The sequence below is a fragment of the Erythrolamprus reginae genome, chromosome 3 (assembly GCF_031021105.1).
Source record: "Erythrolamprus reginae isolate rEryReg1 chromosome 3, rEryReg1.hap1, whole genome shotgun sequence".
NCBI classification, from domain to species: domain Eukaryota; kingdom Metazoa; phylum Chordata; class Lepidosauria; order Squamata; family Dipsadidae; genus Erythrolamprus; species Erythrolamprus reginae.
The window spans coordinates 196,189,350-196,204,387 of NC_091952.1; the positions used below are offsets into that span (position 1 = coordinate 196,189,350).

The window sequence follows — 15,038 nt, forward strand, 5'->3', positions numbered from 1 at the left end:
AATCATTAGACTTATTTTTTAAAGACTGCTTTATTATTAACTTAACAAAATGAAGAATCTTTTTAAAGTAAATGCTTGACCTGAAAGGGTCCAGTGCTATTGTATCTTCTTTCAAATAGCAGAAATACTTCCAGAAAACCACATCAATTTTAAAGATATGTAAAAGTACTGTATACTCTGAAATGTGACAGTTTCCTGTTTTAGTATTAAGATAAGACAACTGAGTTAAACCCTCACTTAATCATGTTTGGAGTAGATCTATTTAAATAATTGGGAGGAGTTAATGTGATTACATTTAAGAAAACTTTCTGGGATTAATATACTGCCATAATGCACATTTCTCAAATTCTTTGCTATTTCTATGGATCAGGCACACATGCACAGAAAAACACAGCAAACAGTGTATATCATCTGTACTGTTTGCTGTTTGGCAAATTGCTGAGAGACAAGAGACCTTTTTTCCTTGTTTTCCTCCCCCAAAACTAAGGTGCGTCTTATACTCTGAAACATGGTGCTTGAAGTTCTAGTTCTAATATTATTATAGCGATTAATATTTGTATTAATATTGTGTATACAGAACTGTCCATATCTGAGAATGTCAGATTGATAATTTTAATAAATCTTTTATAGTTTCCATTGAAACATATGTATCTTTATTATAGATGCAAAGGAGGCTGAGTCCCAGCAGCCTTCCAAATCTGGCAGTGGAGGTGGAGGAAGTAGTGGTGGAGGCAAAAAAGGTGGCAAGAAAGAAGATTCTAACTGGTGGTCAAGATTACAAAAGGTTCGAATTCTTTTTCCAAGATATGGCAGAAAGTTGGGTTGGAGATGTAGATAATGGATCCTTGAGAGAGACAAGAGCCCCATCTGTAGGAAATGCTGATACATCCCCTCCTGAAGAACACAACAGTAACAATAATCAAGTCTTCTTTTTAAAGAAAGTTGTTCAGAATATGGTAGACTAACATTCACTGTACTTTTCAGTTGGGCTTCAGACTAAATATGGTACTGAAACTACTGGCTGCCCATATGGAAGATCTGTGGTGAGACTGGGATATAGTAGTGTGAGTTGCCTGATGGCCATTCACCACTCCCTCCACCGCAAAAAAGGATTAAGAGCAACAGGGACTGTTTTACAATGATTTCTGAAGAAGACTTCCAATCAGTTGAAGTGTAGATGGGAGAAGTAGCCTGGGACTGCTCTATTATGAAGTGCTTCAGGACTTGTCACTTGTATCCCTTTTATACATGTTTGTATGAAAAGATGATTCTTTAGCACAAGTACAGAGTCCATTGATACCTGTATTATTTCTTAACTTTAGCCCAACAGGCAATGTGGCTGCTATCTAATATCTAAAGAGAAGGGAATATAAGCTCCTCAAAGTCCTTATGGAATGGAGCAACATAAAAGCCTTAGTAAATTAATACATTAACATATGATATTCCATTTTGAATGCTGTTAATTTAAGAAAATGTTATTAAATCAAATTCTTTATTAGTATAGAAGGCAATACAAATTATGCCACTCTGTTTTAAATTTATAAGTCTCTGACTTAAACTCAGTGTTTGTATTTATCTCAACTATAATGTTTGCTTGTATTTATAATTTGTAGTGCCTATTATTTAATGCATTTTCAGGTAATGTGCAGAACTCAAATATTTAAAGAACAATATAAAGCTGTGAAAGATATTGTACAGTGTAATTGGTAGGATATTTAAAAAGTTACATGCTTGTTTTTGTTAGTATATAATAAGAACGTTATCTTTTTATACAGAATTGTGCTCTGGGGATAGTAATGCCTTTTCTTTCTTTTTAGGGTGATTTTCCCTGGGATGATAGAGAGTTCCGATATTATTTCATCTCAACTTCTCTTTTCTGGTCTCTGGTAATCTATTATATTATGTTCAGGAATTCTGGAAGAGAAATCACATGGAAAGACTTTGTCAACAATTATCTTTCCAAAGGAGTCGTAAGTAGCCATAAGAAGCAATCTTATGCAAGACAGCATCGCTATATAATTTATAATCAATGTGTTTAAGCTCACCTCAACAGAGATTAGCCTCAAAAATTGTAGAATATTTAGCCTGGTTTGGGTTAACTTTTTATAAGTAAATAAAATAGCTATATAATATCAAGAGCAGTAACCAGAGCTAGTGTTTTCCATGTAGAAGACTCAGTCCCTTAGGTTCCCCGGACACAAAATGACTCTTATCTAAAATCCTAGAAAAACAGATGCCAGTCAGAAAAGAGAACAACTGTAACTCACCTGACATAACTAACTATAAAATATTTAGACATTCCTTACTATTTATCATGAATCTGTTAAAAGTTCACAAAATCTGTAACTTTGTAGGTTGTCTGTTCTTGATGAAGTGATGGATTGGCTGGTATAAGTTTCATGCATTCAGTGGAAACCAGAATCTTTGTATGATGGTTCCTCATGTTACAAGACCCTAATACACTAATATTTATATGTGAGTTTCTTAATGAGGAGCTTTAGTTTCTAGAAAGTACTTTAACTTCTAAATACTATGAGTATTCTCATTGTTTACTTGTATATTAATAAATGAATGCTAGTGTTCAGATACTTAACATTGTAAATAGTATTTTAAGACACGTGTGTTTCAGAAGACAGTACAGTGTTCCCTCGATTTTCGCGGGGGATGCGTTCCGAGACTGCCCGCGAAAGTCGAATTTCCGCAAAGTAGAGATGCGGAAGAAAAAACACCATTTTTGGCTATGGACAGTATTACAAGCCTTCCCTTAACACTTTAAACCCCTAAATTGCCATTTCCCATTCCCTTAACAACCATTTGCTCACCATTATTACTGGTACTCACCATTGAATAAGACACTTAGTGATCCTGATATTTATAAACATAATTATTTATTAACAATAATTATTTTTTGTGTTATTTATTTGCAAAAATTATTAGTTTGGTGATGATGTATGACATCATCGGGTGAGAAAAACCGTGGTATAGAAAAAACCCCGCAAATAATTTTTAATTAATATTTTTTTGAAAAACCGTGGTATAGGCTATTCGCGAAGTTTGAACCCGCGAAAATCGAGAGAACACTGTATTCTAAAGTTGACACAAGGAACAGTTTCATTGATCCATAAACTGAAGTAGAATAGCAGTTAAAGTCTTAAAACTAGAACTGGAGGGATCTAGTTTGATTCAGCCATGAAAACCTATTGGCTGATCTGGGGCCACTCTTTCAATCCAGGCTACTCTACATTATTGTTATTATTGAATTAATGTAAAAATGTTAATTAATTAATGCACATTTTACTAAATGGTTGTGTTAAATAAGTTTAAGTAATGTTAAACCATCCATGGCTTCAGGTACTGTTCTATCTACTTGTTTAAAGAATGGGCCCACCAGTGCAATTCAAGGTCTTCGAGTCTTCGGAGAGTGGCGGCATACAAATCTAATTAATAATAATAATAATAATAATAATAATAATAATAATAATAATAATAGAAATAAAGGTATATAAAGGACCACAAATCAGGGACTAATGGATTCTCATTTACTTTCTGTAGTTTTTCCTCCCATTGCCCAACATATTTTGGACCAGTGACAACATTTTTGTGAATCACAGCAAGCAATAGCAGTTTGTTCACAGGAAGAATTTATCAAGTTCACTCATCTTCTTTGTTACTTTAAATTGAACATAGTTTTTTTTCCTTTTTTCTTTTAAACATAATTGTAGCACAGATTCAGATTTAAAACCTGTAATTTAATTAGCAAGGAGAACAATTTGGATAAGTTCATAAATCTAATACTAATAATTTGCTGCCTTTATACAAATAGAAATACAGTATTACATGAATAAGGAATACTGGTAATAATATGTTTCTTTTTTTTTTAAATAGGTGGACAAACTAGAAGTAGTGAACAAACGCTTTGTCAGAGTCATCTTTATTCCAGGGAAATCTCCTGTTGATGGGGTAAATTGAATTTATAGTAACCTGCAAACGTCAAGGGCTGCAACATTTATACTTATATGCATTTCTATAAGTTAAATAATGTCTGACTCGTCCATTATGTAGTATTATGGCAGAGGTCTATGTCTTCATATATAATTGACAAAAATTATGGCTCGTGGAGTAGAAATGTATTTTATATTTTTTTTGGCTGCACTTTAAGAAATTTATGCTTTTAATGTTTATTTATCATCTCAGTCATAATATGTTCTTTCGAATCATCAAAACCATAAATCATTAAATAAATCAGAGGGAAAGGTCATTTTTCCTCTCCTTTTTATTAGTTAGTTAGTTAGGTAGGTAGATAGATAGATAGATAGATAGATAGATAGATAGATAGATAGATAGATAGATAGATAGATAGATAGATAGATAGATAATTTCTCCATTGGGGTTAATGCGAAATCTTTTCAGTAGTCTCACTTCAGTTATGCAAAAAACAAATTGTTTCTGTGATTTCCCCCCCAACTATTTGTTCCTCAACCCCAAAGAAAATATACAGTTAGTCTCAATTGTATATTAACCTTTAAAATCCTCTAAAATCGATGTGTGGATTTGAATCCAGAATTCTCTTACATATACACTAAACATATTACTTTTGTGCTGAAAAATAGAACAAAGTACTATATGTGGAAAGATGAGATGAATGAAAAGCTAAATAGCAGTTCAGTCAGTAAATATTATTTTCTGATTCACTTAATGCATAATGGAATCCTTTTCTCTGAAATTAATTCTTCTTATTTGTTTAAAAGTACTTTAAGTAGTAAAACTAAATCGCTGCTATTTTGGTCTGTTTACAGCAATTTCTTTGGTTTAATATTGGGAGTGTGGATACATTTGAGCGGAACCTGGAAACTGCCCAACAGGAGATGGGCATAGAAGGAGAAAACAAATTGCCAGTAGTATATTCTGCAGAAAGTGATGGGTAAGCATTTTAAATGACATTTTAATTTTTGCATTATAATTTACTTTTAAAAATCACTAGCAGTATTAAACAATTCTCCTAAAGGGTTATTGGGACTAAGGCTGAATTTTTTGAAGAATAGATTCAATTTTGCAAGAGAAGCTACTTTTTAAAGATTTTGAATAATTATGTCATTAAAGCCTTTGTTGGTTTCTCGAAACTAAAAACAATTATGACCTTCAAATATGGGTTCTTGAGCAGTTGCTGCTACGTTTTTTCAGTATTTTGGGAAATGACTTTTTTTTTTGCTATTTCAATGTGTAACATGCATGAGTAAATCATTGCTTCCTTGTTTTTAACCTGAATTCCATTTTTCACCATTTTAAATAATTATAATAATAATAATTTTAAGTAATGTTTCGGATCCAAAGTTCTCTTTAATTATGTTTGCACTTACATCAGTAGAATTAGCCTTACTGTCAGAACCGCCTCCTCATGCTTTGCTATCACTTGGTGCCAGTCTACCATGAACTTTGGGGAGATTGGATGAGAGGTGGTAGTACCCAGGGATAACAAAGAGTTCAGTGTACCAGTTAGATATGCGACTTTAAGGTCAGGGGACTGAAAACTGACTGTAACTGCATTCCAACCCACACTTGGAACAATCATTCGGAAAACATCTTTTTTGAATTTGATCGGATATTTGGGGGGCAGCATGGGGACAGGATGTTAGAGTTGGGTATTTTATTTATTTATTTATTTATTTATTCTATTTTTATGCTGCCCTTCTCCTTAGACTCAGGGCGGCTTACAACATGTTAGCAATAGCCCTTTTTGACAAAGCCAGCCTATTGCCCCCACAATCCAGGTCCTCATTTTACCCACCTCGGAAGGATGGAAGGCTGAGTCAACCTTGAGCCGGTGATGAGATCTGAACCGCTGACCTTCAGATCTACAGTCAGCTTCAGTGGCTTGCAGTACAGCACTCTACTTGCTGCGCCACCCCGGCTCTTATTTTGGTGCTCACATTTCAGTTCTTGCTTTTCTCTATTGCATTTCATTTGACCTTTAGTAAACTATCTTTCTCAGTGAAGGTAGTCAAGGATCATTTTTACTTCAAGTTGAGGCAGGTCTGACATAAGCCAGAATAGAAATTTATCTATCAAAATCCCCAACTCTAACATCCTGTGCCTTAGGATCATCCCCATGCAGACCCACAAATGTCCAATCAAATTCCAAAAAGATGTTTTCAAAATGTTGGGATGCAGCTGCAGTCTGTTCTTAGCGATCTGACCTCACATCAGTCACATCTCTAGCTGATGCAGTGAACTCTTCTTTACCCTGGGTGCTCCCCTTTCCCATCCAGTCTCCTGGAGTTCATGGCAGACTAAGAAATAGCAGAATACGAGGTGGCAGTTCTGACACTTGGACCTGTTTGCAATAAGTTAAAAGGATGCTAAATGTCTGAAAAATAAATCCAGTATTCTCTTTAGGACAGAGATGGTGTGTTTCTAAACATTTTAAAGAAGAGAATGGATATCCTGCTGATGTAAATATTAGCCTTTCTATTAAGTTTAGAAGATTCATAATCTAATAAATATACACCTTGCAATGTACTTTCCATGCATTGGGTTTGACAAGTTGCTTGAATATTTTGACTAAATCATGCTTTGTACCAACTTTCAATTTTTATCCTTTTTTTTTAGTTCGTTTCTGCTGAATATGCTGCCAACAGTCCTTATAATTGGCTTTTTGCTATATTCAATAAGAAGAGGAGCAGCTGGATTAGGCCGAGGAGGTCGGGGAATGGGAGGACTCTTCAGTGTTGGTGAAACAACTGCTAAAGTCCTAAAAGATGAAATAGATGTGAAGTTCAAAGATGTAGCTGGCTGTGAAGAGGCTAAATTAGAGATAATGGAGTTTGTTAACTTTCTGAAAAACCCAAAGCAGTATCAAGATCTTGGAGCAAAGATCCCAAAGGTACTAATTCTCAAGGATATGTATTGAGCTAGAAATATCTAGAAATTGCTTTGGTATGGAATAGTAATTTCAAACTTGCACGGTTTATTATCTTCCTACATTCTATTTATGTTAGTTTGTTTTAATTATTTGCACAAATAAGAAGAATGTGTTTATTAATTTATAGATTGTAAAGAACTCACTGTTGATGTTGCTGAATTAATGCAATACTATTATTTATTTATTTATTTATTTATTCATTCATTCATTCATTCATTCATTCAATTTTTATGCCACCCTTCTCCTTAGACTCAGGGCGGCTTACAACATGTTAGCAATAGCACTTTTTTTAAACAGAGCCAGCATTTTGCCCCCACAATCTGGGTCCTCATTTTACCCACCTCGGAAGGATGGAAGGCTGAGTCAACCTTGAGCCAGTGATGAGATTTGAACCGCTGACCTACAGATCTGCAGTCAACTTTAGTGGCCTGCAGTACTGCACTCTACCTGCTGCACCACCTCGGCTCTTAATTACTTCCTTTTAGATTAAAAAAAACATTTTTATATAAATTAACCTCAACAAATGGTGGTTGCAAGTTTTTTTAAAAATAAATATGTTCATATTATTCTGTGCTTGTTGAGAGTTATAATCTAAAGACGCAAGCTAATATATGTTAGCTTCATCTCATCAATAAGAAGTATTGACATAAGATCTAATAATTTGGATTGAGCTTCTTAAATATTTCACATTTCCTCTGATTGAAACCCTTTGCTGAATTTTGCTAGTACTATGACATAAATGAATGATGACACTCCCTCTCCCTCTCTCTCTGTGTGTGTGTTTAATCAATCTTAATATTTATTCCTTCCCTTTTCTTAGGGTGCTATTCTGACTGGACCCCCAGGCACTGGAAAAACCCTTCTAGCAAAAGCAACAGCAGGGGAAGCCAACGTTCCTTTTATTACAGTCAATGGGTCTGAATTCTTAGAGATGTTTGTTGGTGTGGGTCCTGCTAGAGTAAGTCTATGACTTTGCTCTTTTACTGCAGTGCCATTGATTAAAAGGATATACATAGTTAACACTGAAAGCCCAAAACCCTAATAATACACTGTACTTTATTTATTATTGAGATGACAGTTCTTTTGCAAATTATAGGTGTCAAAAAAAGTTTTTAATTAAGCCCATCCGATGATATCCCACTCAGTTTCTAAGAAATCTTATTTTGGATCTGAGTTTCTATCTGTTTCTTTTAATTAGGTCATATTAGGTCTTTTAATCGGTAATTATAACAAGCTTGTTGATACACTATATACTCTAAACAAGAAGGCTAGAGATGCATGGGCTAGGTCAGTGTTTCTCAACCTTGGCCACTTGGAGATATCTGGACTTCAACTCCCAGAATTCCCCAGCCAGTATTTGCTGGCTGGGGAATTCTGGGAGTTGAAGTCCAAATATCTTCAAGTGTCCAAGGTTGGGAAACACTGCGCTAGATGCAGAGGGACTGATGCCTGGAAGAACAGCATTTGGCTGATTGAGATATCTAAAGCAGAACACTTGGGCAAAATTATATTGATGCCTTATAGAAAACCATCTCAATGCATAAAATACATATACAAAATAATAAAGATAATATAAAATCAGATATAAAGATAGGGATCAGAAATAAGACTAGGAACAAGAACAGTTCAACTGATGCGTGCACAGTGAGGCTGAGTGAAGAGAGACATCTTCATCAGGTGCCTGCATGATCAGCAGGAAAAAGTTTCAAACTGCTGCTGCCGCCGCCTAGCTAATTTCTGAGAAGTGATTGAAAATTTTGGATTTTAGCATAGTTTCAGCCAGCTTCTTTGAGAGCAAAACAGCTGCTTGGCAGAGGACTCTGCTGCTCACCCACATGGGCCATAACAATCTGGCAGTGTTCTCTCTTTATTTCAAAACCCACAGTTCTGTGATTTGGCTGAAACAAAATGTAGAATGATTCTGGGACCACTCTGATCCCGTCTTCCTTCAGCAGCTCCTAGCACTATATATCCCATCTTTAACTGTGCATCTTTCCAGCCTCTTCTACCCATAGTCTTGAAATGGCAGTACCAGATAAAAACAACAGCATCTTTGATTTCGCCCCTCTAATTTTTCTCCCCAACACATCAGTTCTGATTAAAGTTACATTATAGTGCATTGTTATAGTCTAGCAACAAAGCATGAGTTGTTTTGTTATTTCTAAGGTGGAAACAGAGTATTTAGTGTGTTTGCTGAAGTTTCATTGTTTATAAGCACTGTAATGTAGCCACTTATATTATCGGGTAATTTATAGCATATATAATTGAATGATCTGCCCCTAGCAGATGGAATTTGGATCAACCTTTATTCATTTTAGATCCAGCTCTTCTATATATTTGGCTCTCAAACAACAAAATACGTTTATATTTAATTTTATGTTTAAACTAAACATAAAATACATCTTAAATTTGCACAAAATGTATTTTATATCTAGTTTATTTGCTATAATACTATCTTCCTGATTTCATGACTTTGCTGTAACTTTCTGTTGAATAAAAAAACAAAGGGTAAAATTAAATCATTGAAAATACTTTCTGTTCTCTTACAAAGGTTCGTGATTTATTTGTTCTGGCTCGTAAAAATGCACCTTGCATTCTCTTCATTGATGAAATAGATGCAGTGGGAAGAAAGAGAGGAAGGAGTAACTTTGGAGGGCAAAGTGAACAAGAAAATACACTCAATCAACTCCTAGTGGAAATGGATGGTAACTGTTTACATTTTGTAGTAATTCTGGTAAATCATATTACCGGTGCTTAGGTATTAAACTAAAACTACAGCCTTAAAGAGATAAAATGGAAATAAATTCTATTGTTTTCATGTAATTTACCTTGAGAGTTGTAAAACAAATGCAGTAAAGAACAATGGAATAAGGAAAATTATTTGAAAAATTCGCTGCAATAGCATTTTTCATCAATATCTGTTAAAGCACAGTTCTCACAATTTCAGTATAATATAGCTTAAATGCATTTTTGCCTCTTTAGGGATTTCTGAATAATCAGGAGTCAAATCATAATTATTAGTCTATTTGGAAAACAATATATTTTCAATAATCAATAACACACAGTATTAATTTCTATTCACAGGTTTTAACACCACAACAAACGTTGTCGTCTTGGCAGGCACCAACAGACCAGATATCCTGGATCCTGCACTTCTGAGGCCAGGTCGTTTTGATAGACAGATCTTCATTGGTAAGCTGTTCCCCAGTTTGGCCTTGTAAAGATATTAATATTACAGAGAGGAAATGAGGTGGAATTTTTATTTTTCCTGGAGTATCTTATCAAACTTAATGTGTGAAATTGCTTATTATCTACAAGGTTCTCAAACTGGATACTTCTTGTACGTGAGAGGCGAGAGAAATGGAGAAATTAGAAATTACTACTGACTTTTATAAAAAGTATACACATGTTTGAAATATTTGTAAAAAGTGTATTTTAAAAGTATTTTTTTAAACTTTCCAAGGGCCACCAGATATAAAGGGAAGAGCATCTATTTTCAAAGTTCACCTTAGACCTCTTAAGTTGGACACTACCATGAATAAAGATAATTTAGCACGGAAACTTGCATCACTAACTCCTGGATTTTCAGGTAGGTAATCCTATGTAATAACGAATACATTGTAAATACATTGCATAACAAATGTACTGAATTTATACTTACAGTAAGAAGACTTTGCTTTTAGTCTTCTTGATGTCACATGCCAAGATTATTTTGAAGATGGCATAGTGAACCTCAAAGGAAAAAAGGGAATAACAAAATAAGATTAGCCTTAAGCATACCAAACATCATATTCTGGAACTTGGCAAATAATTTTTCTTTTAACTTAGGTCCCAATTATTTAGGTGTAGTGAATGGATTATTTATGAGCATATTAGCTATTTGTCCTGATTCCGAACAGATAATCATTAATAATTGACTCAAAATTTATTTGGGGTTTGATTTTTCCAGGAATAGCATTTAGTTTGGTGAAATGTTAGCCATTGAGATATAAGGTGTCCTCCTTGTGATAAATGATTTTTAAAAATGGAAATAGCCTGGAGTTGTGTGCTTCTTATCCTTTCTTTCCTTTAGGTGCGGATATAGCTAATGTATGCAATGAAGCTGCCTTAATTGCTGCAAGACATCTTGCAGATGCCATCAATCAAAAGCATTTTGAGCAAGCTATTGAAAGAGTTATAGGAGGTGAGCTCACACATTATCTGTGCTGCTATCAGTTGGTTCTTTTATTCATGTTCTGATATTGCATGTTTGGCAAATACTTTCAATAATATATGGACAGTGCTAAGCTTTATGCAACACACGGATGCCATGAGCATATTCCATAGAATAATTTACAGGAATGGAGAAGAGAATTAAAAGAAGGAATGACAAAAATCATGACAGTTAAAATTTTCATAGTCAAATGGAATTTTACCCCCCAAACATAGTTCCCTCTAAGCTGAGCAGTGAGCAATCGCTCACTTAAAAATCATCATCAACTCAGAGTTTTCCAAACCTGCCCAGAAGCCGAGAGGGAAAGAGTGAGAGGGAAGGAGAGAGAGAGGAAGAGAGAGAAACAGATAGAAAAAAGAGAGGAAGGAAAAGAGAAAGAAAAAGAATGGGAGTAAGGAAGAGAGAAAGAAAATAAAAATCTAGTTTGAAACTAGCTCAACTATTTAAGTGGCATTTTGATATTGAGAGTTGCCCTATTATGAGTTCACTGTTATAGACACACAGTACAGTATTTTATTTTGAAATTCTCTGAGGCAAAACAGGGTGGGTTTTTTATTTGTTTGTTTGTTTGTTTGTTTATTATTTCTGTGCCGCCCAGTCCCGAAGTGACTGCTGCTCAGACACTATACTTTTCCGCCCACCCCCAAAAAAAATTAGAGGGAACCCTGCCCCCAAATGCAAGTTAGAACCCAAGGGCAGAGGGCAGAGGTTCTAAACAGATAAGACAGTATTCATAGGTTTTAAGGCCACCCATGTTGTCCATTCATCTGTAAATCCTTAAACTGCAAAAAAAGCGGAGTCTTATTTATTTAACCCAACTCACTCAGTGAGCTTTGATGGCAACAGAACTCTGCTTTGGCTGGTAGTCTGAATTTTTTGTACCCCTGATGTGAAGCAAGAAGAGTATTTTGTTTCTTACTTGAAAATAGTAGTATGTAGGAGCCAACTTCCTTTTTCCTCTCTTGTGATAATTTCTCACTCATGCAGAGGGAGAACAGAAAAATTATCTACTAGTTTCATGTTTTCTTGTTAGCGACTCATTGGCACAGCAGCTGAGAAATATGCTCCATAGACATTGATACACTGATTGAATACTTATTTATTTAACCAATTAAAGGCCTGGAAAAGAAAACACAAGTGTTGCAACCAGAAGAAAAAAAAACAGTTGCATATCATGAAGCTGGCCATGCAGTTGCTGGATGGTTTCTGGAACATGCTGATCCACTTCTGAAGGTATTTTGACTTCTGGCACAAGAAATTCTTTCAAAGTATTGCTTCTCAGTTGAGATAAATTATAGGTGAGCCTTTTATATATCTCCTTGGCATCCCCCTTTGCAGTGCAGGCTTTCAAGAGAGTACACAGCCTTATAGGGTGGAGGCTGTGCTAATGTTCAGTTATCTGATATGACTTTGCGTAGCTTCACTTGCTTCCTGTCAGTTAGGAAGCTTGTAATCCATTTACAAGTGTGTTCAGGTACTGCTAGCTGATTTAATTTAGTTAGAAAAATATATGGTATGATGGCATTAAATGCTGAACTAAAGTCTACAAATAGGACCCTTGCGTAGATCTTTGGAGATTCAAGATGTTGTAGGATGTAGTGCAGAACCATATTAACAGCATCATCTGTTGATCTATTTGCTCAGCATGCAAATTAGCCACCCAGAGTCCTGTCTGTTAGCTGCCCAGAATCCTTCAGGAGTTGGGCGGCATATAAATAAATAAATAAATTGCAGGGGGTCTAACAGTGGATCCATGATGGTTTTCAAGTGGGACATCACTAGCCTTTCAAAAGTTTTCGTAACTACAGATGTTAGAGCAACTGGTATGTAGTCATGAAGTTCCACGATGGAGGGCTTCTTCAGCACTGGGATGATAGTGGACCATTTGAAGCAAGAAGAAACATGGCATATCTCTAGTGATTTGTTGAAGATTTGGTTGAAGATGGAGACCAATTGGTCAGCACAGACTGGTGTTTTTCCAGGCTTCTCTCTGTGAAATAGATCTTGCACTTCCTTTTCTGTGCTCATCAGGGATTGTGAACCCAATAGGATGGGGTCAGTTTTAGGAAGTTTGGATGTTGCTGGTGTGTCTGGGATGGAGGTTGAGGAGATAGATGGCTGTAGTTTCCTTTCAAACCTGCAAACATATTTAGTAAAAGTGTCTTTTCAGATGTAGTCATCATGAAATATGGGTTTGTTATCTGCTAATGCTTGCTTGTTTATTTGTTGGTTTGTTTATTATAAAATGCTTTTATTTCCCTTCTGACACAAGGTATCTATTATTCCTCGTGGGAAAGGACTGGGTTATGCTCAGTATTTGCCAAAAGAACAGTATCTGTACACTAAAGAACAGCTTCTGGACAGAATGTGTATGACTTTGGGAGGACGTGTGTCAGAACAAGTCTTCTTTGGAAGAATTACAACAGGTGCTCAAGATGACCTAAAGAAAGTTACTCAGAGTGCATATGCTCAGGTCTGTATTTTTACTTGATGTTTTCACCACTTTTGTAGCATTGTTGCTTGGTAAGAATATTGCTAATATTATTTATTCTTGATATTTTCTGACAATACCACAGTTTCTCTCAGAGATTCATCTGAAATCTGCTAAATGCATGCTGAAAAATTCTGTTCTTCATGTAAAAATTTAAAATCTGATTTGGTCATATAAATTTAATCATCTACTCTTGTCCAAAGTACTAGTGTTGGGCATGACCTATAAAGTCCTTCATGGCACCGGACCAGATTACCTCAGGGACCGCCTTCTGCTGCACAAATCCCAGCGACCAGTTGGGTCCCACAGAGTGGGTCTTCTTCGGGTCCCGTCAACCAAACAATGTCGCTTGGCGGGGCCTAGGGGAAGAGCCTTCTCTGTGGCGGCCCCGGCCCTCTGGAACCAACTCCCCCCAGAATTGCCCCCACCCTCCTTGCCTTTCGTAAGCTGCTTAAAACCCACCTCTGCCGCCAGGCATGGGGGAATTGAGATACGCTTTCCCCCTAGGCCTTTACAATTTTATGCATGGTATGTCTGTATGTATGATTGGTTTTTATAATAATGGGATTTTAACTGTTTTTAGTATTGGATTATTGTTATATGCTGTTTTATTACTGTTGTTAGCCGCCCCGAGTCTGCGGAGAGGGGCGGTCTTGGTATATTCGGGTTTCTTCCCGTGTAGGATTTGGAAATTTCTGGCGACGTTTCAACGAGGTCTCACTCGTCATCTTCAGGCTGGTGTTTCTGTCCTTGTTCTCAGGCGAACACTGTTCAATGAAAAAAATGAAAAAAAGCCTGCAAAGACTTAGGCCTGAAAAACATTCTTCACAGAGAGTAACAATAAAAAAACCCTTGCAAGTCAGTAAGAGCTGAGAACATCGTTAGCATATAGTTAAGTCTGGAAGAAAAGCTTCCCCCAAAAAGCTGCATTCAGAGTATAAGACGCACCCAATTTTTCAGTCTTTTCAGGAAGGAGAAGGGTGCGTCTTATACTGTACTTCGAAAAATACAATAATCTATGAATTTATCTAGTAATTTCTCAAGCTATTTAAATTGGTGTCTGTCGTATTACGTAATGATAGTAAATTCATTAATTCACATACTTTTTGCAAAGCAGTATTTAAACTGATCTTGAATCTTCTGATATATAGTGCCAGAGAATGTTCATTAGTACTAATATTATGAAATCGCAAGAAAAATCCACATTTTATGCAACACTCATAACTTTACACAAGTAATCCTCAATTTACAGCTGGTTGGTTAGCAACTATTTGAAATTACAACAGACCCAAAAAAAGAGGACTTATGGCTCGGATCCAAAGTTTCAACTGTGAACTTTCTCCATAGTCACGTTATGGAATTTTGTGTGCTTGGCAACCCAGCTGCATCTGTGGCTATTTGCAGCCACATAAATC

At 35.8% G+C, this 15,038-nt stretch overlaps 1 protein-coding gene across 1 annotated transcript in view; it reads left to right on the forward strand.

The window, feature by feature from the left end:
- AFG3L2 (AFG3 like matrix AAA peptidase subunit 2) overlaps positions 1 to 15,038 on the forward strand; it is a 32,717-nt gene that overhangs the window by 12,128 nt on the left and 5,551 nt on the right. Inside the window, exons 4-15 of the mRNA XM_070747506.1 lie at positions 663 to 784; positions 1,818 to 1,970; positions 3,886 to 3,960; positions 4,797 to 4,921; positions 6,607 to 6,880; positions 7,740 to 7,877; positions 9,471 to 9,624; positions 10,004 to 10,111; positions 10,383 to 10,508; positions 10,992 to 11,102; positions 12,250 to 12,365; positions 13,405 to 13,605. Of these exons, the coding sequence (XP_070603607.1) occupies positions 663 to 784; positions 1,818 to 1,970; positions 3,886 to 3,960; positions 4,797 to 4,921; positions 6,607 to 6,880; positions 7,740 to 7,877; positions 9,471 to 9,624; positions 10,004 to 10,111; positions 10,383 to 10,508; positions 10,992 to 11,102; positions 12,250 to 12,365; positions 13,405 to 13,605 (1,703 nt within the window). The remainder of the gene's footprint in view (positions 1 to 662; positions 785 to 1,817; positions 1,971 to 3,885; positions 3,961 to 4,796; positions 4,922 to 6,606; positions 6,881 to 7,739; positions 7,878 to 9,470; positions 9,625 to 10,003; positions 10,112 to 10,382; positions 10,509 to 10,991; positions 11,103 to 12,249; positions 12,366 to 13,404; positions 13,606 to 15,038) is intronic.